This window comes from Lontra canadensis, unplaced genomic scaffold, assembly GCF_010015895.1.
Source record: "Lontra canadensis isolate GAN:19392208 unplaced genomic scaffold, GSC_riverotter_1.0 scaffold1, whole genome shotgun sequence".
Lineage (NCBI taxonomy): Eukaryota > Metazoa > Chordata > Mammalia > Carnivora > Mustelidae > Lontra > Lontra canadensis.
This window is the reverse complement of record NW_022630995.1, coordinates 86,204,046-86,231,234: the sequence shown is the minus strand read 5'-3', so window position 1 is coordinate 86,231,234 and position 27,189 is coordinate 86,204,046. Positions and strand designations below refer to the sequence as shown.

At 34.7% G+C, this 27,189-nt stretch overlaps 2 protein-coding genes across 4 annotated transcripts in view; one reads left to right on the top strand and one right to left on the bottom strand.

Annotated features, from left to right (window-relative positions):
- ADAD1 (adenosine deaminase domain containing 1) overlaps positions 1-27,189 on the top strand; it is a 110,286-nt gene that overhangs the window by 59,585 nt on the left and 23,512 nt on the right. The gene's annotated exons all lie outside the window — the stretch shown is intronic.
- Positions 21,878-27,135, bottom strand: IL2 (interleukin 2). Its single transcript, XM_032858314.1, has 4 exons — positions 26,965-27,135; positions 26,814-26,873; positions 23,888-24,034; positions 21,878-22,072 (listed from the first exon to the last, which is right to left on the bottom strand). The coding sequence occupies exons 1-4, from the start codon at positions 27,112-27,114 to the stop codon at positions 21,962-21,964; spliced, it is 468 nt and encodes a 155-aa protein (XP_032714205.1). The 5' UTR covers positions 27,115-27,135; the 3' UTR covers positions 21,878-21,961.

The following is a 27,189-nucleotide window of genomic DNA, read 5'->3' as shown; positions in this document are numbered from 1 at the left end:
CCTGATGATCACAGCTTCCTAAACTTCTTAATAAAAAATGTGGTGTTGATCATGTCTTAAGGCTCTCTGGAACACCTGGGTGGCTCAGTAGGTTAAGCATCTGCCTTCTATTCAGGTCATTATCTCGGGGTCCTGGGATTGAGACTCACGTCAGGCTGTCTGGTCAGAGGGGAGCCTGTTTCTCTTTCTCTCCCTCTGCCTGCTTCTCCACCTGCTTGTGCTTTCTTTTCTCTTTCAAATAAATAAATAAATAAAATCTTAAAAAAAAAAGGCACTACCTATAGGGAATAGAACAGACATTTGTTTATATCTGTGTTAGAAACAATTGAAACAATTTCTTGGTGGGGGAGGTGGTGGTACCTGGGTGGCTTTGTCAGTTAAAGTGTGTGCCTTTGGTTCAGGTCATTATCCCAGGGTCCTGGAATGGAGCCCCACATTGGGCTCTCTGCTCAGTGGGGATTCTGCTTCTCCCTCTTCTTTAGCCTACCATTCTGCCTACTTGTGTTCTCTTTCTGTCAGGTAAATAAATAAACCCTTTAAGAAAAAAAAGGAAGCTCTTGGGTGGTACTTTTAGATAATTCTGTTTCATTTTGCACATAAGGTTAAGTGACACGACTGAACATTACTTTAAGGAAGCCTTAGATGAACCTTATGAAAAATAATTTGAGTAAAATATATGTATTAAATATGTACAAATACTTTGAAAATATTGATGGGGATTAGATATGAATGTTGTCAAGCTTTATAATGACAGTTAATTAAGAATCACTATTACTTGCAAATGCAAGTTTATTTTCTTTAGAATGAGCTGAAATTGATGGTCCTAGATAAAGATAATCATTCATTGATGTGAGAAAGGAAAAAGAATATTGTTAGGTAAATAGGAAACATGAGAATTTCCTTTAGAAAACTTTTGATCCTGTTACCATCCTATAAATTAAGTTGATTTAAAATACAGTTTAAGCTGTCACTTCTTATGCCATAATAGATGTCAAAAATAACTGATTTTGTTTGTCTTAGTAGTACCCAAGGATCATCCTGATGACCAAAACAACATTTGTGTTTGGAAATAACATACACCTTTCTGTTAAAAATTCTGCTGAGCCCAAATTGTCTTTCTTTATAAGTATTTGAAGTCTGGATTGTTTTCTGTTTTTATATAAGCTAAAATTTTTATTTGTTACATAATAGTGGAGGAAAAGGGTATACTGATCCTGGAAGGTTGGTATTACCAATTAAAAATTAAAAATGAATTATTTCCTGGGAGTTATAGTTTTAATTGTTCTACATCTATTAGTACGCTTGTCAGAGTTTTACCTTGCACTTTGACTGTAATATAGAGGAAATTCACTGTTAGAGAAGAAGCATTCTAATATGTAAATTGTTTGGGCAGACGACTTAATATAATTAAGCTACATCTGTGGATGCTTTTCCAAAATTTTAGTAATTTTATTCTATCCACTTTTTAAAATTATTCCATTAATTGAAAAATACCTAAAAGGTACAGTCTTATATCATTTGCAAATTAGACTTTGAATGTTATAGCTCTGAGACTGTCAAACTTTACTATATTTGATAATTGAAAAATATGATGGCGGCATTGCCTTCAGTGTTCTTTACCATGTGGAAATCCTTAATTTTTTTTTTCTGAGTCTACCACAATTATTCTTCAGTTAATGTACTACTTCCCAGTTCTTTAATAATACCCTGTTTTTTTAGCCAATTAGAATAATTCTGGTTTTTAAAAATATAGTCTGTCTTTCCTGCTGTATTGTCTAATGCTCTTCCCTCAACTCTGTGAGAACAGTATCTCCAATCCATCTTACATATGACAACTTATATTTATAGCAGTCTATTTTAAATTGATAACAACCTAAGTTGAAAGCATTCTGAAGCTCTACATTTTTACTCCACCAACACACATTTTATGTTTTTGATGTCACAGCTTATGTCTTTTTATCTTGTTTATTCTTTAATTATTGTAGTTAGTTATTTTTCCCACTTTTGTCTTTTAATCTTCATCTTATCCTTAAAATTGATCTACTACCTTTAATATACATTAAACAAATCCCTTTAAACTTTCTTGTAGGGTGTTCGGTGGTATGAACTTCTTTATCCTTTAGCTTTTGCTTATCTGGAAGACTATCTCTCCTTCAATTCTGAGGAACAATCTGAAGAGTATTTTTGGTTAGCAAGTTTTTTTTCTCTCAACACTTTTACTATATCATGCCATTTTCTTCTAGCCTGCAAAAATTTCCGCTGAAAAATCTGCTGATACTCTTTTGGGGATTTCCTTGTACGTAACAATTTGTTTTTCTCTTGCTACTTTTAAGAGTCTCTTTTCTCTTTAAGTTTTGACATTTTTTTATTGTGTTATGTTAGTCACCATACAATACATCAATAATTTTTGATGTAGTGTCCAAGACTCATTGTTTACATATAACACCCAGTGCTCCATGCAATATGTGCCTTCCTTCCCACCACCAGGCTCACCCATCCCCCCACCTCCCTTCCCTCTAAAACACTCAGTTCGTTTCTCAGAGTCCACAGCCTCTCATGTTGTCTCCTCCTCCGATTTCCCCCATTTCACTTTTCCTTTCCTTCTCCTAATGTCCTCCATGTGATTCCTTATGTTCCACATGTAAGTGAAACCATATGATAATTGACTTTCTTTGCTTGACTTATTTCACTCAGCATAATCTCATATGGATGGGACTGGAAGTTTTGACATTTTAATTATAATGTGTCTTGGTGTAGTCTCTCTTGGTTCACCTGAGCTGGAACTCTTTGGACTTTTGGGTCTGGATGTCTGTTTCTTTTTTCAGGTTGGAGAAGTTCACAGCCATTATTCTTCATATAACTTTTCTTACCCTTTCTTTCTCCTTCTTGAACTTCTGCAATGAAAATATTGGCCCACTTGAGATTGTCCCACAAGTCTTAAACTGTCATAATTTGTTTCATTCTTTTTTCTTTTTGCTGCTCTGATTGGGTGAGTTCTAATGCCCTGTGTTTAGATTCACCCATTGTTTCTTCTGTCTTACCTAGTCTGCTATTGAGTCCCTCTATTGTAACTTTTAGTTCACTTACTGTAGTCTTTAGTTCTCTGACTTCTTTTTGGTACTGTCTTATATATTTCTGTCTCTTTGTTAAAACTTTTACTTTGTTTATTCATTCTTGAGCTCAGTGAGCATTTTTATATCCATTGTTTTGTACTTTACCAGGTAAATAACATCTCCATTTCATTAAGGACTTTTTGAGGTTTCATTTTGTTCTTTACTTGAAATATACTCTTTTGTTTCTTCATTTTCCTTGAATCTCTGGTTGGTTTCTGTGCATTAAATAAAACAGTATTGTAGGAGTGGGCTCGGGTAAGGGATGAAACTTATCGTTCAACCTTGTCTTAGCTCTTATTGTCTAGCTTTTGTGATTGTCCAAGCAGTCTATTTCTTTAAGGGTTGTTTGTCTTGTTTTTTTAGTTTGTTTTTAAGTTGTTGTTTAGATTCCAGTTAGTGGCACACCATCAATTACTGGAAACTGTTCAGTATTTTCTATTTACGCATACACACACACACACACACACACACACACACGAACACAGTATGCTTTATTTCAGTACATTACTGAAATTCTATTTTATTTTTAATAGCTCCCAGTAGTTGAGGGTGTACTAAAACCTTTCAGTGTCTCAAAGTGGAGGATCTCAGATCTCATTGTAAGCCAGTCCCTCAGGCAATAGCTTCTAATGTATGCATAAATATATATAGTCACATGTGACAACAAGCATAAGTCCTGCTGGCCCCAGAGACAGGTAATCTGGGGGTATCCTCTGGGCAGCAGTCATAAAAATTGGGGCTCCAAATAAGCGTATAAGCTCCTTTCTGGGAGACACTAGTGAGCTGTAGCAAGGTAGGGATAGAGTACAATGACAGTGTTCTCCAATTTATGCTCCCTGAAATGACCTCTGTAGCCTCTAGACATACCAAACCTGAAGCCTGTTACTAAGGTTGAAACTCCAGGACTAGTAAGTAGGCCTCTTTCACAGAAAGCCTGGGGGTATTTTATTGTATTTTAGTCTGCTATCTGTGCAGTGCTCTTGGAGTGGTAACTTCTGAAGAACTGTTTCTCTGTTTCTTTGACTGTTACAGTCCCAGAGAACCCAGGATCCCAAGTTCCCCAAGCTCCCCCTGCCTCCCACAACCAGCCACAAGCACCAGATGAGCATGGGGTGGCAACCACAAAGACTGTCACCAGATGTAAAAATGAGGATACCATATGTGTGGAAGCTCCATTCCAGGAGATACTGCCATTCTGGAGTGTGGCAGAGGGAGAACACAAAGATGTTTTGGCTGGAGTGAGGCAGAAAGGCCAAAGATGACGCACCTGCTGCAAAAAAGAGAGAAAAGATGATACTCACTGACTTTAGCAAGGCAGGTGGAGAGCAAGAACATAGCACCTGCTAGACTCTGTGCCTGCAGAGTATTCCAGAAAGCCCCTGACCCTCAGACTGGTGCTTTAAAATTAATGAGTCTTCTTTTTGAAAGGTTGCTTCTGTGCTGGGCCCTGGAGCAGCTGGGTCTGTGCATGAGCCCTTTGAAAACTATTTCTCAGTTGGCCACTGCCCCCACAGGTCTCCTGGGCAAGAGTTGTGTTAGTATTCAAAGCCAGATGTTTTGGGAGCTTGTCCCTCAGATGCTGGTTTTAAAAGTTGGGGTGCCTGATGTGGGGCACAGACTCTTTTCTCCTCAGGGAGAAGCTGTACATTTTGAATTCTCTCCTAATTCTGGGTAACTGTGCTGGGGATGAGATTTATGGTGAGATTGTGTCTCTGCTTTTCCCTACTTTGCTTTGATGTTGTTTCCCTCCTACTTGCCCAATGTGAGGGAGCTGGTCTGACAGGTTTTCTTCAGAGAAAATTATTCTACAATCTGTAGGTTCATTGTGCCTGTAAGAGGAAGTCAGTTAAGGATCTGTGTTCCATCTTGAACTGGAAACTCTCCAATCCATTTTAATCAAAATTCTTCCATTTTAGCTATAGCTTATAAAGTTATACAAATATAAATATAACTTTTCCGTGAAATTTTTCTGAACCTTTCAGTTTTAAATATCTTATCTCTGAACTCCTATATATTCTGCCCTATCTTATTACATTTATTTTTACATTTTTATTACTAAATTGTAAATTTATTCATTTTTTTAACTTATTGTTTCTTGGACAATGACTTTCCTATAGTAATTAGTTAATATTTATTTGAAAACTGCAGTCAATTTTTAAAAATTTTTTTCCCAAAAATGAAAGATACAGCTAGCCTTCATATCTAGAAATAGTAAAATTTACTACTACAGAAATTTGGAGCATTTCTGGCTTCCTTAGCTATATGTTCTTTTATATAAACAATTATCTTGTTTAATCATTTATTGCTAGAATTTTAATTACCACACCTCCTATAGAACTGTGTACTTATAAACATAACTTGCATTTTTAGAAGCCAAGGACTTTCTTAATTATTATAGTATGTGACACAGTTTCATGTGTTCTTTTTTAAATAAAGGAATTATTTTTCCTTTCAGAATTTTAAAAACTCTTATTTTGAAATAATTATAGGCTCATAAGTTAGTTGAATAAGTAGTACAGAGAGATCATGTGTACCCATTACCCACCTTCCCTTAGTGGTGCATTTAGTTAGTTTATTATAGAAAATTATCAAAACCAGGAAATTGACATAGGCACAATACTATTAAGTAGACCACAGAACTTAGATTTCATCAGTTTTCATTTATACTTCCTTTTTCATGTGTATAGTTATATGAAATATTTTCATATGTATATATGGATAAAATTATCACCACAAAAGAAATCTGTTCCATCACTACAAGGAACTCCCTTAGGCTTTATCATCAAGTCTTCTCCCCCAACCTCTAGCAATCTCTATATATAATGTTTTCACTTTGAGAATGTTGTATAAATGGAATCATATATATACTATTTGGAAATTGGCTTGTTTCACTCATGATGATGACCTTGAGATTAATCCAAGTTCATGAGTGTATCAACAGTTAGTTCTTTTTTATAGATGAATAGTATTCCATGTAGTATATTATCACAATTTTTTTTATCCCTTTACCATTCAAGGACATTTTGGTTGTTTCCAGTTTTGCCTGTTGTAAATAAAGCTATAATGAACATACACACATTTTTTATTGTTAACAAAAATATACAAAAGAAAATTTACTGTTTTAGCCAGTACAATTTAGTTCTGTACAATTTAGTGGTACTAAGTACATTCACAGTGTTGGGCAACCATCACCATTACCCATTTCTGGAACTTTTTAAATCCTCATCATCACAAATAGAAGTTTTGTACTTACTAAACAATAACTAATATTCCTTCCTTCCCCTAACCCTCAGGTGAGCAGTAGTCTATTTTTTGTCTCTCTTGAGTTTGCCAATTCTAGGTACCTCATATAAGTGGAATCATACAATATTTGTCCTTTTGTGTTTTTGTCTTATTTCACGTGGCATAATGTTTTCAAGTTTTGCTTATGCTATAACATGTATCAGAATTTCCTTTTTAAGGCTGAATAGTATTTCATTGTGTGGATATACTGCATTTTTTGTTTATCCATCTGATGATGGGCGTTTACCTTATTTCCATCTTTGGGCTATTGTAATTTAAAAAGAAACATTCAATTGATCTGGCAGTATTTCTGAAAAGACTATTTTTTCCTCACTGAATTATAGTTGCACATCTAGTATAACATTATATACATTGGTCCCTTTTTCCTCCACTGCTCTGTTAATCAGTTCCACACTCTTATTTACTGAGTAGCTTTTTAGTGTCCTGATATTTTGCAGTATGAACCTTCTAACTTTGTTTTTCTTTAGGAAGATCTTAGCTATTTTATTTTACTAATTTATGTATTTACATTTTATTTTTATAAATTTTAACTACAAAGTCAGGGTAATTGTTTTGTAAGAAAGAAAATTAGGTAACTTTACTTAAAAAAAAAGATTTTTTTAAAAGATTTTATTTATTTGACAGACAGAGATCACAAGTAGGCAGAGAGGCAGGCAGAGAGGGAATCAGACTCTCTGCCGAGCAGAGAGCCTGATGCGGGGCTCGATCCCAGGACCCTAGGACCATGACCCAAGCCGAAAGCAGAGGCTTTAACCCACTGAGCCACCCAAGTGCCCCTAAAAATTTTAATTCCAGTATACTTAACATACAGTATTACATTTAGATTCAGGTGTATGGTATAGTGATTCTGCAGTTCTATACATTTCTCAGTGTTCAAGGTAAGTGTACTCTTAATCCCCTTCATCTATTTCACCCAGACTCTTTCCCACTTCCCTTTTGGGAACCATCAGTTTGTTCTCTATAGTTAAGGGTCTGTTTTTTAGTTTGTCTCTTTTTTTCTTTGTTTATTTGCTTTTTTAAATGTCACATATGAGTGAAATCATATGGTTTTTCTCTTTGACATAGCTTGGCATTTTACTCTGTAGATTCTTTCGTATTTTTGGAAATGGCAAGATTTTATTCCTTTTTATGGCTGAATAATATTCTAGTGAATGTGTGTGTATGTCTGTGTGTGTCTATACATACACACACCATTACCTTATCCATTTAACTATCTCTGGATACTGGGCTGCTTCCATACTTTGGCTTTTGTGAATAATACTACAGTAAACATAGAGGTGCATATATCCTTTTGAATTAGTGTTTTTGTATTCTTTGGGTGAAGACACAGTAGTGGAATCAGTGGATCATGTGGTAATTCTGTTTTTAATTTTGGGGGGAACCTCCATACTGTTTTCCACGGTGGCTGCACCGGTTTGCGTTCCCACTGACCGTGCATCTTTTTCTTCACATCCTTGCCAAGACTTGTTTCTTGTGTTTTGATTTTAGTTATTCTGACAGGTGTTAGGCGATATCTCATTGCAGTTTTGATTTAAAATTCCCTGATGATGAATGATGTTGAGCATCTGTTCATGTGTCTGTTGACCATCTGTATGTCTTTGAACAAATACCTCTTCATGTCTTCTGTCCATTTTTAAATGCATTATTACTTTTTTGAGTGTTGAATTGTAGAATTTCTTTTTGTATTTTGGAAACTAATACTTTATGGGATATGTCATTTGAAAATATCTCCTCCTGTTCAATAGGTTGTCTTTTAATTTTATCATCTTTGCTGTGCAGAGCTTTTTATTTTGATGTCCCAATTGTTTATTTTTGCTCTCCATTGTCTCAGAATTATCTAGAAAATATTGCTATGGCTAAGACCAGAGAAATTACTGCTTGTGCTCTCTTCTAGGACTATTGTAGTTTCATGTCTCACATTTAGGTCCTTAATCCATTTTGAGTTTTATTTTTGTGTATAGTATAAGAACGTGGTAGTTTCATTCTTTTGCTTGTTGTCCGGTTTTCCCAATACCAATTGCTGAAGATACTGTCTTTTCCCATTCCATATTGTTGCCTCCTTTGTTGAGGATTAATTGAGCATATAATCATGGTTTATTTCTGGGCTCCATTCTATTGATTTGACACACTATTTTTGTGCCAGTATCTACTGTTTTGATTGCTTCATATTTTTAGTATATATTCACCCCTGGGATTATGATACCTCTAGTTTTGTTATTTTTCAGATTGCTTTGGTTATTTTTTTTTAAGAGTATTTATTTATTTATTTATTTGACAGAGATCATAAGTAGGCAGAGAGGCAGGCAGAGAGAGAGGAGGAAGCAGGCTCCCCGCTGCGCAGAGAGCCCGATGTAGGGCTCTATCCCAGGACCCTGGGATCATGACCTAAGCAAAAGGCAGAGGCTTTAACCCACTGAGCCAACCAGGCACCCCGATTGCTTTGGTCCTTCATGGTCTTTTAAGGTTCCATACTAATTTTACAATAATTGTTCTCATTCTATGAAAAATGCTGTTGCTATTTTGATAGGGATTGCATTAAATCTGTAGACTGCTTTGAGTAGTAACACATTTAATATTTTTCCTTCTAACCCACGAGCATGGAATATCTTTCCATTTGTTTGTGTCATCTTTAGTTTCTTTCATTAGGGTTTATAATTTTCAAGAGTACAGGTCTTTCACCTCCTTGGCTAAGTTTATTCCTAGGCATTTGGATATTTTTGGTGTGAATGTAAATGGGATAGTTTTCTTAATTCCTCTTTCTGCTACTTCATTATTAGTGTATATAAATGTAATGCATTTCTGTATATTGATTTTGTGTCTTGTGACTTTTCTGAATTTTTTCACCCTTTTTTTAAGATTTTTATTTATTTTTAGAGTGAGAAAGTTAGGGGAGGAGCAGGGGGGTGGGAGAAGAAAGGGGGAAAGAATCTCAAGCAGTCTCTGGGGTCTTTTATGTATAGTATCATGTCATCTGCAAATAGTGGAAGTTTTACTTCTTTCTTACCAATTTGAATGCCTGTTAATTCTTTTTCTTATCTGATTGCTAGGACTTTTCTTATCTGTGGCTAGGACTTCCAGTACTGTGTTGAATTAAAGTAGTGGGAATGGACATCCTTGTCTTATTCCTGACCTTAGGGGCTAAACTATTAGCTTGTCACCATTGAGTGTGATGGTCTTTATTATGTTGAAGCATGTTCCCTCCAAACCTACGGTTACTGAGGGTTTTTGTCATGAATGGATGTTGTACTTTGTCAAATGCTTTATCTGCATCTATTGAAATGATTATTTTTTATTCATTTATTGATATGTATTATGTTGATTGATTTGTAAATATTGAATCACCCCTTGTATCATAAGAATAAATCCCACTTGATTGTGGTGAAAGATTTTCTTAATGTATTGTTGGATTCAGTTTGCTAAAATTTTGTTGAGAATTTTTGCATCTAGGTTCATCCGAGATATTGGCCTATAGTTCTCTTTTTTCTCCGTGTCTTTATCTAGTTTTATTATGAGGGTAATGCTGGCCTCAAAGAATGAATTTGAAAGCTTTTTCTTCCATGTTTTGGAATAGTTTAAGAATAAGTATTAACTCTTCTTTAAATGTTTGGTAGAATTTGCCTGTGAAACCATCTGGTCCTGGACTTTTGTTTGTTGGAAGTTTTTAAATTACTGATTCAGTTTCCTTGCTGGTTAATTGGTCTGATAAAATGTTCTGTTTCTTCCTGTTTCAGTTTTGGGAGATTATATGTTTCTAGGAATTTATCCATTTCTTCTCCGTTGTCCCAATATGTTGGCATATAGTTTTTCATAATATTCTCTTAGTCCTTTGCATTTCTGTAGTGTTGATCCTTACTTCTTCACTTTCATATCTGATTTTGTTTGAGTCCTGTCTTTTTGTTCTTGATGAGTCTGGTTAAAGGTTTATCAATTTTGTTATCTTTTCAAAGAACCAGCTCATGTTTTCATGGCTCTGTTCTGTTGTATTTTTAGTTTCTATTTCACTTATTTCTGCTCTAATTTTTATTGCTTGCTTCCTTCTGGTTTTGAGTTTTGTTTGTTCCTCCTTTTCTTGCTCCTTTATATGTGGAGTTAAGTTGTTTGAGATTTTTCTTCCTTAGGTAGGCCTGCATTACTCTAAACTTCCCTCTTAGAACCTCTTTTACTGCATCCCAAAGGTTTTGAACCATTGTGTTTTCATTTTCATTTGTCTACATGTATTTTTTTAATTTCTTATTTGATTTTTTTGTTTGTTTGGTTAACCCATTCACTGTTTAGTAGCATGTTATTTAACCTCTATGTATTTGTGCTGTTTTCAGATTTTTTTTTTTTTTGTGGTTGATTTCTAATTTCACAATATTGTGGTCCAAAAAGATTCATGGTATGACTTTGATCTTTTTTAATTTGTTGAGACCTCTGTTCTGTGACCTAATAAGTGATCTGTTCTGGAGAATATTCCATGTGCACTTGACAAGAATGTATATTTGCCTTGGCTATTTTAAATTCCTTGTATTTCCATATAAATATTAAGTCTCACTTTCTTGATTTTATGTCTGCTTTTACCACATACACACATTTAAAATTTGAAAGTTTGAATGGGATTGCATTAACGCTATAGATAAATTGAATACTATGTTTTATAATTCATGAATGTAGTATATGCTTTATTAGGTCTTACTTTCTTTTAGTAATGTTTTTGAGAAGGAGATATATATATTTCAGCACATCTGTTCCTAATTTTTTAATATTTTTGTGCTATTACAAATGGTATTGTTAAATTTTCCTTATCTGTCTGAGGATGTCATATAAAATGCAATTTAATTTTTTTATATTAATCTTATTACTAGTTACCTTACTATGTTCACCCATCCTAATATTTTATAGTTGTAGATTCTTTTGGATATTCTATTTATACACATTTGTGAAAAATTATAATTTTATTTCTTTATAATAATTTACTTCTTTCTTGTTAAATTTGTTAGAATATCCACTACACTACTGAATAGAAATGGCAGTATATATCCTTGTCTTAGTCTCAAACTTAATCTCAAATTTAGTATTCTATATTTTATCATTAACATACTAGCTGTGGTTGTTGTGACAAAGATACTCAGATGAAGGAAATTCTCTTCTAGTCTTACTTCTCTGGACACTGTTTTTATTTCAGTTCTCTTAAATGATATTTATACACAATTGAATTGATACATGTAGTCTATATAAGTTTAATATTTTTGTATGCAGTGAGTTACATTTTGTTTTTTAACATCAAGCCAGTCTTATATTCCTAATTTGGTCACACATGTTACCTTATATATGTAACACTGATTTTATTAATATTTTATTAAAGTTTTTTGAATCTGTGTTTATCTGAGATATTGGCCTATACTTGATCTTTCTAGTAATGCTAGTTTGGTGGCAGGGTTATGCTAGCTTTATAGAATGATTTTTGAAGTCTCCTTTCTTTTTCTTTTTCTTTTTTTTTTTTTACGATTTTATTTATTTATTTGGCAGAGAGGCAGGTAGAGAGAGAGGGGGAAGCAGGCTCCCTGCTGAGCAGAGAGCCCAATGCGGGGCTCGATTCCAGGAACCTGAGATCATGATCTGAGCCAAAGGCAGAGGCTTAACCCACTGAGCCACCCAGGTGCCCCTCCTTTCTTTTTCTACTTTCAGATTGTTTGTATTTATTCCTTTAATATTTGGAATAATAAGAAATGCTGTTTAGTCCTGAGGTTTCCTTCATGGGAAAGCTTTAAACTGCAGAATCATTTTCCATTATTTTTTACTATTTTTCAACTTGTCTCCCTTTCCTCCTCTTCTGGTATTCCTATTATGTACACATTAAATCATTTGATATTCAACGAGTAATTGAGTTTCTGTTTACTTTTTTTTTTTTTTAAGATTTTATGTATTTGAGAGAGAGAGGCAGTGATAGCAACAGAGAGCATGAGCAGGGAGGAGAGGGAGAGGCAGGCTCCACTCCCCACTGAGCAGGGATCCCAATGACCATGGGATCATGACCTGAGCCAAAGGCAGACAGATACTCAACCGCCTGAGCCACCTAGGTACCTCCCCCCCCCATTTACTTTTTATTCAGACTTTTTTTGTTTTGTGTTTTAATGTCATTGTTTCTTTGGAATTTACTTTAGAGTATATTTAAGTTCATTGATCTTTGGTGTCTTTTTAAGCCCAGCTAGAGAATTTTTCATTTCATGTATTTTTCAGTTGTAAAATTTCTGTTCTAGCATTGTGGTTCATTTTTTTGCTTTTTAAATTGTTTCATTTTTACAGTTTTCATTTCTCTCAGATTCTCTGTTTCCTCATTGTGTTCAGCTTGTCCTTTAAATCTTGGACTTATTTATAATAGTGAATTCCATCATCTCTGTCATTTGCTTTTCTGCTTCTGTTGAGTTTTTTTTTTTCTGCCCATCATAGGTCACATTTTCATGTTTTTTCACATGCCTATTCATTTTTTATTTATGCTGGATTGGGTTTTGTTATTTTTATTTATTTTTGTTTCAAGTTTTTATTTAAATTTTAGTTAAATAATAAAGTGTAATATTAGTTTCAGGAGTAAAATTTCATAATTCATCACTTACATGTAACACTCATTGTTCATCACAACAAGTGCCCTCCTTAATATCCCATCCCCCACCTCCCTCTAGCAACCCTCAGTTTTTTGTCTCTGTAGTTGAGAGTCTGTTTCATGGTTTGCCTTCTTTTCTTCCCTGCCCTATGTTCATCTGTTTTGTTTCTTAAATTCCATATATGAGTAAAATCATATGGTATTTGTCTTTTTGTGACTGACTTATTTCACGTAGCATAATACACTCTAGCTCCATCCATGTTGTTGTCTTATTTTAGGCAATGTTGAATTTTGTTCTGGAGTAGAATTAATTTACTTGTGGATTATCTTGAATCTTTCAAGACTTGCTTTCCAGCTCTGTTAGGGCATTCTAGAGTGGTCCTTAAAATAAGGCTAGATTGGTCCAAAATCTAAGTCCTGGTCTTTTTAGGATTTCTACCAAATTTCCAGGATGTTCAGTAAGGTTTCTCTACTCTGCCTTGTTAGAATTTGAGCATCTACATCAAAAATTAATGATGTACTATATGTTGGCTAACTGAACATAAAAAAAAAAAAAGAATTGGAGCATCTTCTAATCTTAAACAAACTTTTGTGGTTGTTTAGATCACAATTTATAAGGATACATGCCTTCCCTATTAGTTGTTCTTTGATTAGCCTCGTGGAATCTCACCTCTAAATAACCACAGCTTAGTATTCAGCCAAAAATAGAAAAGAAAAAAATGAATCTTTTATACATATTTCTGTAGCTCCTTACTATACCACTCTCTTTTCTCCACAATGCTGCACCACAAATTTCACTTGTTTCAGTAACATTGAAACTCTCTCTTGCTTTAGCTCAGTGAGGTGGCTGTGCCCTAGGACTCACCTTATTTTTGTCCATTTTCTTAAGTGTCTTATTTCTATACTGCCTGTTCTTCACTGCTCAACTTTTATGGTTATAAGAGACTAGTCTGGTACCAGTTACTCAAAGCTGGAAAGCAGATGTCTTGTTATATACATTTTGAAGCTGTGGAATTATTAAATGGATCAAATTTGGTTGTTATATCTTCTTATGGAGTAAATTCCTGTCATTATGAAATTTATCTCTATTTATATTATCTCTATTTATTTATATCTCTATATCTTTTTCAAGATCCCATTTTTTAATACATAAAGGTAGCTTTATTTTTTCTTTCTTTTTTTTCATATCTTAATTTTGTGTGGTTTTTTAGTGTTCCAAGATTCATTGTTTATGCACCACACCCAGTTCTCCATGCAATATGTGCCCTCTTTGATACCCACCACCAGACTTAGCATTCTCTCACTTGCTCCCTTCCAAACTCTTAGTTCTTTTCTCAGAGTCCATAGTGTCTCTCTCATGCTTCATCTCCCTATCTGATTTACCCCAATTCAATTTTCCTTTCCTTCTCCTAATGTCCTCCATGTGATTTCTTATGCTCCACAAGTAAGTGAAACCATATGATAATTGACTTTCTCTGCTTGACTTATTTCACTTAGCATAATCTCTTCTGGTCCCATCCATGTTGATACAAAGTTGGGTAGTCATCCTTTTTGATGGAGGCATAATATTCCATTGTATATATGGGCCATATCTTCTTTAACTGTTTGTCTGTTGAAGGAAAGAAATCCTCAAACTCAACACCCAAAAAGCAGATAATCACATCAAAAATGGGCAGAAGACATGAACAGACACTTCTCCAAAGAAGATACACAAATAGTTAACAGACACATGAAAAAATGTTCATCATCATTAGCCATCAAGCAAATTCAAATCAAAAACTCATTGAGATACCACCTTACACCAGTTAGAATGGCCAAAATTATCAGGACAAGAAACAAGTGTTGGAGAGGTTGTAGAGAAAGGGGAATCCTCTTACATCGTCAGTGGGAATGCAAGTTACTTTAGAAAACAGTGTGGAGATTCCTTAAAAAATTAAAAATAGAGCTACCCTATAACCCTGTAATTGCACTACTGGGTATTTACCCCAAAGATACAGATGAAGTGAAAAGAAGGGCCATATGTACCCAAATTTTCATAGCAACAATAGCCACAATTGCCAAACTGTGGTAAGGTCCCATTTTTAAAATTAGTACAGCTATTTCTGTTTTGGGGGATGTTTTGGTTTTGGCTAGTGTTTTCATTATATCCTTTTTCATTCTTTTAACCTTTCCTTGTCTATCTAAAGCATATTTTTAAAAAACTGTAATATTTTATTGGAGATTTCAATTCATTTTTACTTAATGAGATTGATGGGCTTGTTTTAAGCTTTTAGCTCTTTTCTGGTTCATTTATTCTTTCTTCCTTTAGCCTCCCTTTGTTCCTCATCTCTTTCTTTTTCTAGGTTGGATATTTCTAATATTCTATTTCCTGCCTTATTACTTTTTAGTTCTACTATGCTTTTAGAGGTTACCTATATTATAATATGCAAACTTGACTTATGTCAAAAGTTCAGAAATAACAGAAATAAAACCAGTAAATCACCAAAGTAATTATAAGTACATTTTGCACACATTGGAAAGACAGTCAGCAAACTGGAAGCACTCAAACCAAAACATAGAATGAGGCTTGTGTGGGTATATTGTTATGAGTAGGCTTATACAGTGGGAGAGTGGTGACTAGGTTGTGTTAGAGTATTCTTAAATTGTAGGGAATTATTCAGTGGTTATCTCATATCAACCTGGGAAACAGTTCAAGTTTTACTTATTATTTCCAGAGGTGAAGGCAGGAATGACCCAGGTCAAGTTAGTCTTGCAAAAAATAATCTAAATTAAGCTTTGGTTTGTATAACTAAACTGGTGGTGTCTGCTCAGGAAGTTTCCAACATAGGTCTCCATTTGTTTTATTTTAACACTTAACTGCAGTCTACCTAAAATACGTTCCTTTAGCACTTCCCAAACAATGCAAGGATTCTGCAATATTTTAATTTTTACATAAATTTTTATTTATCATCTTTTGCTCTTTTTTTGTTGTCAGATATGTTACTTAGGTGTATGTTAAAATGCACAAGATATATTGCCTTCTTAATTTTTTTTTTCCAGGTCTGTGCTTACATGTGGGAACTTTCCCTTCAGAAGAAAATTTTTCCTTTAGTATTTCTTATAGTTCAGGTCTGCTTTTGACTAGTTTTCTCAGAATTTTGTCTGTAATATCTGTTTCACCTAAATTTCTAAGGAATTTTGGGTACAGAATTCTAGATTATCATGTGTTTTATCTTATCACCTATATGTCATTCCTTTGTTTTTCCGACTTCCATAGGGGTTGTTGAAATATTAGCCAGCAATTTTAGTATTGTTCTATTAAGGCAATGCCTTTATTCCCACTGGATGCTTTTTGTCTTTGCTTCTCAACAGTTCTGTGATTTCCCTAGATGTGGATTTAAGGATTTTTTTGTGGGGATTTTGTTGTTTTATATTTATCCTGCTTGCTTTTTCTTACTTGTTTCTTGTGTTTTTCTTGTTAATACCTTCTTTTTCCCTTTGGTATTCACTCTGGATATTCTTTTATTGGCCTGTCTTTAGATCACTAATCCAGTCTTCTGATTATTTCCATTATACTGATGAATACATCTAGTGATTTCTTAATTTTAGATACTGTATTTCTCAGTTCTAGAATGTTACACTTGATTTTTTTCAAATAGATTTCAATTTTCTGCAGAAATCTATATTTCCATGTATATTTTAGGTGTCATGCTGTTTCCTTGAATATATTAATCAGTTATTTTAAAGTCTTTGTGTTATAACTATATATCTGAATTTTGTGTTGGAGATTTTCTTTTTTTACTGGTTTGCCTCTTAATTTTGGGTGTGTTTGCATGTGTTAGCATACCTCATAATTTTTTAACTAATGCCATATGTGGATGAAATATTACAGAGGCTCTGGATGATAGTATCTTTAAGTTAAATTTTCTTCAGGAGGCTAGTAGAATCCTTTTGAGGTGTGGTTTTAGGCTTTGTTAGAGCTGTTAAATTTCACAAATGCCCTTATTTCAAGGTTTGTTTACCTAGAATCTTAGCCCTTCTTTTTCTCATCTGAAATCTTGACATGTTTACTAGACCTTACCCATGGCAGAACTTAAACTCCATCCTGTGTCTCCTCAGCACCACACAGCTCTCTACATAGCTCATTTGCTTCCTAGTTACTGTTTTCTGCCGTGTGTGTGTGTGTGTGTGTGTGTGTGTGTGTGGTTGAGAGGTTCATGGGCCGCTGATGGATCAGCCATGGAAGAAAATTTGTATGTGGATGTATGGGCTCCTCCTCCACAGTTCCCTTTGTTTTGCTTCTCAAATACCATATGTTTTGAAACTCTGAACTCCTACTTCGATTTCCTTGTGGGACTACCACTTGGGTTCCATTTCTCTGTGCCATAACTTGGAACATACCCTCAGAGAAAATCCAGGATGTCCCTTGTACACATTCTTTCTCTTGAGGAATATAACATGCAAGACCTGCCTACATTGGTTTCTGTCCTCATATAGGGAGACTTCTGCCAGGCTTAGGCCTGAAGGGAGGAGGAGTGAGTAGATTATTGGAAACTTAAGGACAGGGTCATGAAAAAAGGAGAACTTTGAGAGGAATATACCTTTCATCAAGTGATGCAGCCATCCTGAGGTGATCTTTCATCCAACTCTTACCATGGATCCTCTTTGGCCAAACTCAACCAGAAACCAGAAAGCAAGGAAAACACATTAAGATAATCCTCACAAGTCTGCTTAGCAGGATGGGGAAAGGTGTAGAGTCATCAAGGAGAAAATAGAAGATATCTGGCACACTTTGTCCCTTTATTCTTCAACATGTACACTCTTCCTTCATTTGGGAGAAAAGTGGCCCTAGCAGAGGAGACAAATGAAGTTCTCCAAGTTTGGCATCATTGTGAAGTTATATCAATTCAGAAATACTTTTCCTGAAACTTAAAATGTTAAGCACCACCAGTATTTTTCACATAAAGAAAGTGAGATTATGTGAAGTCCCATTTCACATAGTATGGGACAAGAAGAAAGAAATACAGGTAAAATAAATACACTAGTCCCTGCTCAATAGCTAGTCATGAGAGTTGGTAATCATAGCTTCCTTCTTCCAGTATTCTTTGCATATTCTCCTTTACCTTCTGCCATTACTTTGGCTGGATGGAATTCTTTACCTGGTTAGTGGACTTCAAATTTCAATTCTGGGGAATCTGAGTCTTTGATGTTCTTGCATTTTGGGGATTGGTATAGTTTTCCATTGACTAGTACTATTGGAAATAGAGTGCTTAAAAATGCCCCACTGGAATTCCTGGTTTCTAAATATAGTGCTACCCTTTGTGTAGTATTGCCTCTGTTCTGTAGCAGGAACCTCCATTTCCCCTTATCATCAGAACCAATCAGTCTGGCCAGTACAGTTGTCCTTTATGTACCTGTTCATTCAGCTGCATGAAAAGTCCCTATATGGCCAAAACATAGTCTTAGCTTCCATGTCATCAGTTACCAAAGTCAAGATTGCTGGTAGAAACATGCCTTCTTGAACACTAGGACCTTAAAAATGACAAAGTTAAGGTTTTACTGATTGGAGGTAAAGATATTTCAAGTGAGTTAGTAAGTGAGTAGTAAGTATACTTTTGATTGCCAGACTTAGCAATCTGTCAGGGGAGACTGTATCATATATTGGCTGCTGGTTTAACATAAATAGTGCATCTTGTAGGACCATACCTGATCTTCATAATATTTTCAAACAGGTGCCATAACTGAAACTTTAGCAGGTTATTTCACACTCATCAAGCCAACTGCTTCTGAATGATGGAATACATAGATCAGTGAAATCCATGAGCATGATGCCATTGCCACACTTCTCTTGTCATAAACTGTTTGGAGGCATTGTTGTGATGGAGAAGGCATTCCATAAATCTAATGGTGGTGCTGCAGAACATGAGGAAAAGAAAGAAAATCTGAATTAGAACATAGATCTATCCTCTTGAGGACAAAACAGTGTTTACTCCATATTTACTCCATAGTGATAGGGATCAATTTAATCAGTCTGCCATCTGATAGCCAGCTGGTTTCTCTAGGGAATGGTGCCATATTGAATGCTCAGCATTGTCTTCTGCTTTTGGGAAGCTGGGTACTCAGTGGCAGTGGCAGATGGCAGTGACAGTTTGTGAGTGTCACTGTGAGTGAAAGGCTATGTTGTTGGGCTCATATATAGCCTCCATCTTTGTTGCCATAGCCACTTTTTACATAGATCTATTGAGTAAGTACTAGATTAACCAGGGAAAGAAGCTGGTTGGCATTCACAGGAAGGGTCATCTTGTCTACTTGTATAATGAGAGTCTTTATAGAGGAACATTAGTATTTTTACATTCTCTACTTTCTCAAGAGGTCCATTCACATAACCCTTCCCCAGACCTCTTTGTCATTATTTTCCATTTTCTTTTTCAATGTATGATCATCTAGTGAAGTCTTTTGTCACTTCCCATAAGTCAGTCTATTCTAGATCCATACCTATGTTCATTGTTCCTTCTGCATGAAATAGACAAATTCACAATTTTGAATAGGGTTATAGTTCTGAGATCATCCATTTTCTGGCTGATAATAGCATCTGAAGCAAATCAATTTTTAAACTAGGTTCTTATTCCTCCCTCTCAAATTTGTAATAGGAAGCTCCCCAAGAATCCAAAAGGATGGACTGAGAAAGAATGGTTAATCAAGTACCACAAGATTCTAAGCTACCTCCTTATGCAGTTTAATTCTTCCCCCTAGACCCATTCAAACCTACTCACTTTCGTCTTTTGATGAAGTGCTGCTCTGTTCACCCAATATTGTTTCAGTACATCAGTTAATAACTAGCCCATGATGGGAAGTTCAGGTGGCATAATCATTTGGTGTTCTGTGGTCAGACATCATTTTTCTCTGCCAGGGTTTTGTCACAAGCCAAGTTATGTTTTAACTTTATGTATAACTTTAACTATGTTTTAAGTTAAACCTGAACAAGGCATGGTTTGTTTGTTTTTTCCCCCCATGGAAACAGTCCATGATTCCCAATTATGGTGATTTTTCAATTATTTCTGCCCAGCAGAGTTAGGATCTTTGAATTTTTAGGGATCTTGTGTTCACTCACCATTGCAGATCCTTTTGGATCAACACTTTGATTAGCACTTTGTCCTTTGGTTTATTGTAGTTAGTGATTGCTTCCACCTTGTTTCTGAGGGCTAAATGCTCTCACCTGAACCTCTCACCTGAACTTTGTTACTCTAGGCCTCCACTAGTCTCAGGGAAACCAATTCCATTGCATCACCATCTGTTATTTCTGGTTTAATGAAAAAAAAAAAAAAAACACAAAAACACGATACAACTTTGGTTGATGCTAGCTAGTGTCCCCCTTACCATTTCTTCATAACTTCTTAGGCAGGATGAGAAGACTGCACATAATAGATCCATTCCAGTATTTCTATTTCCCTGGTCCTTTGGACTTTTTATTCTACAGGGAAACTCTGGTATTTAAATATTTAAAAGGCCACTGTGGAGTGCAAGAATTTATTCAACTAACTATTAATGCCATTTGCAAGTTCTCTTTAAATTCTGAATCCCAGGGAGTTTCACTGCCCTAAATTAAATCAGCCTCCACCTGACTTAGTTTTCACCCTTGTTGGTCTAAACACATTTTATTCTCACAACCTCAGTGATGTTGAGATCTTAACTTTCATTTTAGGCCTAGAGGTAATGACAGGTGGTAGAGGTGAGTTCTGAGGAAAATTTCCCTTAATTTGTAAGTCACTGGAAGGTTTTTAAGCAGAAGAGTGATTTTTCCTCAAAAAGGATGCTATTAAAGAAAATGAGTTTGGCTCTGTCAATAGATGTTTAAAATTCTCAGCCTCTATATCTGGCAAAATATCTACATCTCATATCTCATGAACTCTCACGATCTCACTCCTATATTCCTAATGAAGCCAGACCCAGATCTGATTTTGGTGATCTATTTCTTGTGGCTGTTTCTGGCATGATTAATATGTTTGAGCCAGAAAAGAGATGGCATACTCAGAATACATCAAGGAGGATCTAATAAAGAGACAATTTACCAAACTATGATCATGGTACAGGGAAGCTGCAAGGGATAATGCAGTTCCCTGGAGCTAGTAATGGTTGAAGTGTTACTATCCCTAGGGCTGAAGGGAGGAGTGGAAGGAAAAGTTAGCAGAACCTAGAAGGAAAAAGTCTTGAGAGAAACTGGGTTTTTTGGTTGGGAGGTAAAGCCATCCAGAGACTACTTCACATGGAGAGTCAGGTGATCTTTTCTGTCCCCCAGACATCCTACCAGAGCTCCCCAGTAGTGGGAGCCATTGGAAAGCCAGAGGGCAGGGGAGAACTTTGGTATATGTTATACAAGTAAGCCTCCTGACAGCAAATTGTAAGATGCTGGAGAATGGATAGAGAGGCACAACAATTATATGAAGAGTTTCAAGTTTGGCATCTTTTTTAAGACATAACCTGAAGAAGGAAAGTAGTGTGATTTGATGAGATTTGCTCAAACTAGAATTAAGGATCCAATCTGCTTATGAAAGGAGAAAGCAAGAACTTTGAGAAGCCCATTTCCCTATTCCACATACCTCTTCAGGGGAAGAGTGGGTTTTGGAAGCATCTTAACTATCTTATGAGTTCACATGAGTTCAGAAATGTTTTACTTTGTGCTATTCCTAGAACAATAAATGGCTGGGCTGATTTTTATTCATCAACTTTATTAAATAATTTTATTAACTGATCTACATAGACATATTTAACAATTCCATATAAAAAATAAATATTTGGGGTTAAATAAGTCAGTTTTTAGAGCCCCTAGGGCTTACAAAAAGAATCTTAAAAGATCCATATTTACCATATGAAGTATAAGAATAATAATTACAAAAGATAGCAAACCATACATCAAAAAATAAATATAAATTTTAAATATTTAAATAAATAGAAAGCCTGGTACATTTAAATAGGAGGTGCTTAATTATCAAGTCAGTGTTGAGAAGATGCTTTGACAAAAAGTAATCCATTTGTTCAGAAATTCTGTAATGGTTACTGTCTCGTCATCATATTCACATTTGAAACTTGTTTCAGATCCCTATAAAAGAAAAATTTTTAATTTTTTTAGTTCAAAGTAGTTTCCCATATATACTTATTCCCAGTTGAATAATTTATGACTGATGCCCTTTATTTTCAAGTATGTTTAATATATTAATCAATCACATTTTCTTGAAATGATTGAAATGGTATGGCAAAAAGTTCTATGTTGATAACAAGTGATAGTAACATGTACACTAAGATTTTCCTCATTTTTCAATTCTGCCCATCTCAGTGAATACAAGAATTCTTTTTCCTGGATTGTATAAAGGTAAACATTTTTAAGTAAAAACAGTTCTAGACAAATGTTTCATTAAATGTTGCATGCAAAATAAAATTGTTAAACCTCTCTTCCTCTGGGCATATATCTATTTATAGGTTACATGTATACAGTCATTTACATATTATACTTCTTTTTCAGACCTTAAACCTCCTGTTAACTTTAGTGAATCTCCTCATAGTTCCCCAAAGCAAAATAGAACCAGCCCAGAGTAAGTTAGGATAAGCTTTTGTTTGGAAAATATTTATGTGAAGAACATTTTCATAAATACTCATACCCATTCCCACTCCACCTTAGTATTAATGCAGGTAAGCTTCCCAAATTTTAAAAGTCTAAACATTAGAAATTATGTTCTGTGGACTGACTTTTTTAGAAAATAACGTCCTCTGCTGGTAGGAGCTATTTCAACTCTGCCTCTAGCTGACAAATATTTTGAAATATAACAAGATAAAAGCAATTTTTCAAACTGAGGTAATTCCTACCATGGAAATATAAACCTAGTAAGATAAGTATTTCTTTTAAATAAACTGTTGCAGTATTATATACCCTCTTACATATAATTATTTGAATATTACAACCTCTTGGGAAGGTTTAAATTTTTTAAATTAGCTTTAAAATTTTTTTAAATTTTAACTTTTAAATTTAATTTTAAATTAAAAATTTTAAAATAGCTGACATTTTCTGACTTGCACATAATTTTATCTTAATTTTACATCAAGAATTAATGAGTTTTCTGATGGTCAAAAATTTTGTAACAAACCTTTTGCCATTGTTATTATCTATCAATGTTTAGATGACATTGATTTCAATGTATTTTTTAAGTAGATGAAAAGAAACAGTCTACTAATACAATGACTTATTTGGAAACAACTGGAATTACTATAATTTTAGAAACTTGGCTCTACTATAATTAAAATTATGCTATTTTGGAGGCCTATTAACTCATGAAATTTGTACTTTGTCAGATGGGATGAGAAAAGAGAGCCATGAATCTCTTCACATCACCTGAGTCTCTTGTATATTTAGTATTTCCTATGCATTTAAAAATACTTAAATTCTTAAATGTATTATCTCTAAATAAGGAGTTAATTGTCTAGCCCACTGGCGATTTTAGTTTTAATTTTTTTTTTTTTTTTAGGTAAATCTCTCAAACCTTCCACCAAATAATAGGGAAACTGCATTTTAAAAGCCTTTAGGTAATTAGATTGGCTATTCTGGAAAATGATCTGAAAGAATTAGAAACCTGTCCGCTTTCTGCAAAATTCAGTTGTCTTTTCCCATTCCCAGTTTTGTATTAATGTGACAAAGAGGTGACAGAGTGCTGGCTTATGGGCTTATCTCTAGGTGAATGGTAGGCAGAAACCCTCTAAATTATTCTCCCCTGTTCCATAGTGTATCATCTAACATAAAAATGATACATGTTCACATTGGTCTTAAAATGCATGAGAACTTCACAAATTATAAAAATGTTATACTACTTTAAAATAATCTTCCATTTATTTTGTTTTCAGGAGAGCAAATAAAGTAATGCCTTACCTTTAGTTTCAGAAGTGTTACATTGATATTGCTCATTAGTTCCTTGATGTCTGTCAAGTGAAAGTTTTTGCTTTGAGCTAAATATAGCACTTCCTCCAAAAGTTTGAGTTCTTCTGCTAGACATTGAAGATGAGTCAATTCTGTGGCCTTGAATAATAATAAAAATAGTTGTCAGGTCAGTTTGCCCTAAAGGTCAGAACCAGAAATTAGTCTCTAGTGAGAATAGTTTTTTATTATTCTTCCTATTGTCAGCATTACTTTAAATATGTACCAGTGTAGCTCATAAGACTGGAAAAACTGGAATTCATCTACCCATGTTTAGCATTAAATGTTACATAATGAGAGGGGCCTGGGTGGCTTAGTTAAGTGGCTGCCTTCAGCTCAGGTCATGATCCCAGGGGCCTGGGATGGAATCCCATGTTGGGCTCCTTGCTTACTAAGGAGCCTGCCTCTCCCTCTGCCCTTCCCCCTGCTCATGCTTGCTTCTTCTCTCTAAAATGAGTGAATGAATGAATGTTAAATGATAAGTCAATAATTTCAACTTAATTTGGCTTTGCCCAAAGTCAACATTTCTGTACCCAAATGCAAATCACAGATATAGGCAGAATTCTTTTCCCCTCTGTGTAGAAATTATTAGAATCAGAGCAGTCACAGCATAGAAGTATAGGATCACTTTTTATAATTCTAACATTTAATCTAAGAGTTGAGAATTATAGAATGTTAAGAACAGAGGAGCTCTTAGATACTGTCACAATCCCAGCACTTTATAGATTAGGGAATTTTAATCATATAGTAATGACTCTCAATATAGCAAGTCATATAAATGTCCTAATTTTTTACTTTTCTATAAGTATATTAAGATGCATTAAAAAATTATGTGTCCCAACCAAATTAAAGAGTAGAATATTTGAAGGAATTTTGGGTGGCCCTCCTGACTTAAACCTATATACTTCCTCACCCATGTGATCTGTTATAATGATAGTATTTTGTATTTTTCTGGTATATTATAATTTTATTTATTATAAATATATAATATATTATTTGTTTCAGGGGTACCGGTCTGTGATTTATCAGTTTTATGCAGTTTACAGCTCTCATCATAGCACATTATAATTTTAAAGTGTCTACTCCCAAACAAGCCCATTTAAGTCTCACAGCCACCTCTTGAGATAGCAATGCAGTGTTATCTCCATTTTACCAAGAAGGAAAATAAATCTCAGAATTTAAGTGTTTTCCCAAAGTCACATGATTAGGTGGAGCCAAGATTAAATTTTAGTTCTTTTTCTTTATAGCTCTAACATGGCATCCTTTGAATTAAGTGTTTTTATAACTTCCTGAAATTTTTTTGCAAAATAAAATGGTGGTAAAATGAGCAAATGAGTGGAGCTTATCACATTACTTTGGGTTTCAAATAGATTTTGAGATGTGGTTTAGAAACTGTTAGATTTCAAAGAATTTCACCACCCTCTAAATTATGCACATAATCTCATGTTATCTTTCTAGAAATCTTTAAAGCGTGACTTAGGACTACACCACACACATTTGACGACATTTCTATCCACTGGCCTTTTAACTTGTTACTACAAATTCAGGGCTTAACTATTTGAAGCTGTTTTCCTCAGAAAACAGTCTAGTGTCTTTATGAAGCTAGAGTTAAGAGTTATGTGGCTCTTAAGTTGAAGAAGCATCTCAAGTTATTTTCATCTTTTAAAAGAGTAGTTTGAAGAATAATTTTTTTTCAGTTAATAAGAGGTCAATGAGATTACATCCATGACCTTTAAATCCCATTTTTTTTTTTTTTCTGGGCTTGGATTCACCCTCGGACAAACTCTTTCCAGCACAAAGTTATGCACATTCTCTGTTGACTGGCACAACTACTAAGAAACTTTATACTTCTAGTATAGCCATAGGAGCTTAGATGATCTATGTTTATCTGAATACCCAAATGACCAAATCTTGGAAAACAAGTCATATAGCATCCATAAGTCTCTAGGTCTATTGGCATAAAAGATGTGTAAGTCCAAAATTTTACTTTATATTCTGAGGGAGAATTTTGTTTTTACTAATAGCTAATGTTTATGTGGTATTTATCCTATATCAGACACGATTTTGAGTACTTTGCATTTACCTGTTAATCCTCACAAAACTATATGAACTATAACTATCATTCACATAAGTAGATAAGAAACTGAGTCAGAGTAGGCAACTTGCTCAAGGTCACAAAAGCTAAGACATAGCTGGGATTCCAGTTCAGATAATCTGGTCCTAGGGACCATATTATTGGTCATTACTGTGCTGCCTCTCAAAGGTGTAGGACCTTAGGAATTTTTCCTAAAACGATGAAGGATTTTTAAAAATAGGAAATCAACTTGATAATTTGCATGGTAAAATGATATAATCAAATATCTCTCAAGTTTTAAATTTTTAAATAAAAATAAGTCAATATAATCTTTTAAAATTGTCCCATCAATAAACTGGGAATATTATTCTTGTCTCTTCCCAAAACACACACAAATACATGCAGAAAAATATATATGAAAAGCTATTTTACAGAAGCTTCCTTACCAAATTGTTTTTTTAAATATTGAAGTTACTGATGCTTTTCAGATGAAGTGCTATTAATCTAATCAGTTAACAAGTTTTCATACAGCTTTGAATTTTATTAAGACATAAATTGAATGGGGATGCCTGAGTGGCTCAGTTGGTTAAACAGCTGCCTTCGGTTCAGGTCGTGATCCCAGCATCCTGGGATCGAGTCCCACATCGGGCTCCTTGCTCAGCGGGGAGCCTGCTTCTCTTCTGTCTCTGCCTGCCACTCTGTCTGCCTGTGCTCACGCTCTCTCTCTCTCTCTCTCTCTGTGACAAATAAATAAATAAAATCTATTTAAAAAAAAGACATAAATTGAATGTAGAAAGTTGTACTTACCTTCTTGGGCATGTAGAATTTAAATGTGAGCATCCTGGGGAGTTTGAGGCTCTCATAATTCTGAGAAAGCATAATATATTTTCATTAAAAAATGAACTCCAGTTCAAAAAATTGTATATAATAATTTTGGTAGGAAAGGGAATATACTCACATTAACACCATTCAAGAGCAACTGTAAGTCCAGCAGCAATTGCTCCAGCTGTTGCTGTGCTTCCTTCGTAGAGCTTGAAGTAGTAGGTGCACTGTTTGCGACGAGTGCGAGAGTCAGTACGATGCAAGACAAGAGTTGCATTTTGTACATTGTGGCAGGAGTTGAGGTTACTGTGAGTAGTGATTACAGAGGCTGATAGGAAGCACTTGAACAAGAGAAGCAATT

Bases quoted from the DNA above. Each gene is read 5' to 3' on its own strand.
- IL2 (XM_032858314.1), bottom strand. From the start codon at position 27,114: ATGTACAAAATGCAACTCTTGTCTTGCATCGTACTGACTCTCGCACTC. The intron at 24,035-26,813 runs GTAAGTACAACT...TTATTATTCAAG, and splicing joins AATTCTACATGCCCAAGAAG to GCCACAGAATTGACTCATCT. The intron at 22,073-23,887 runs GTAAGGCATTAC...TTTCTTTTATAG, and splicing joins TAACACTTCTGAAACTAAAG to GGATCTGAAACAAGTTTCAA.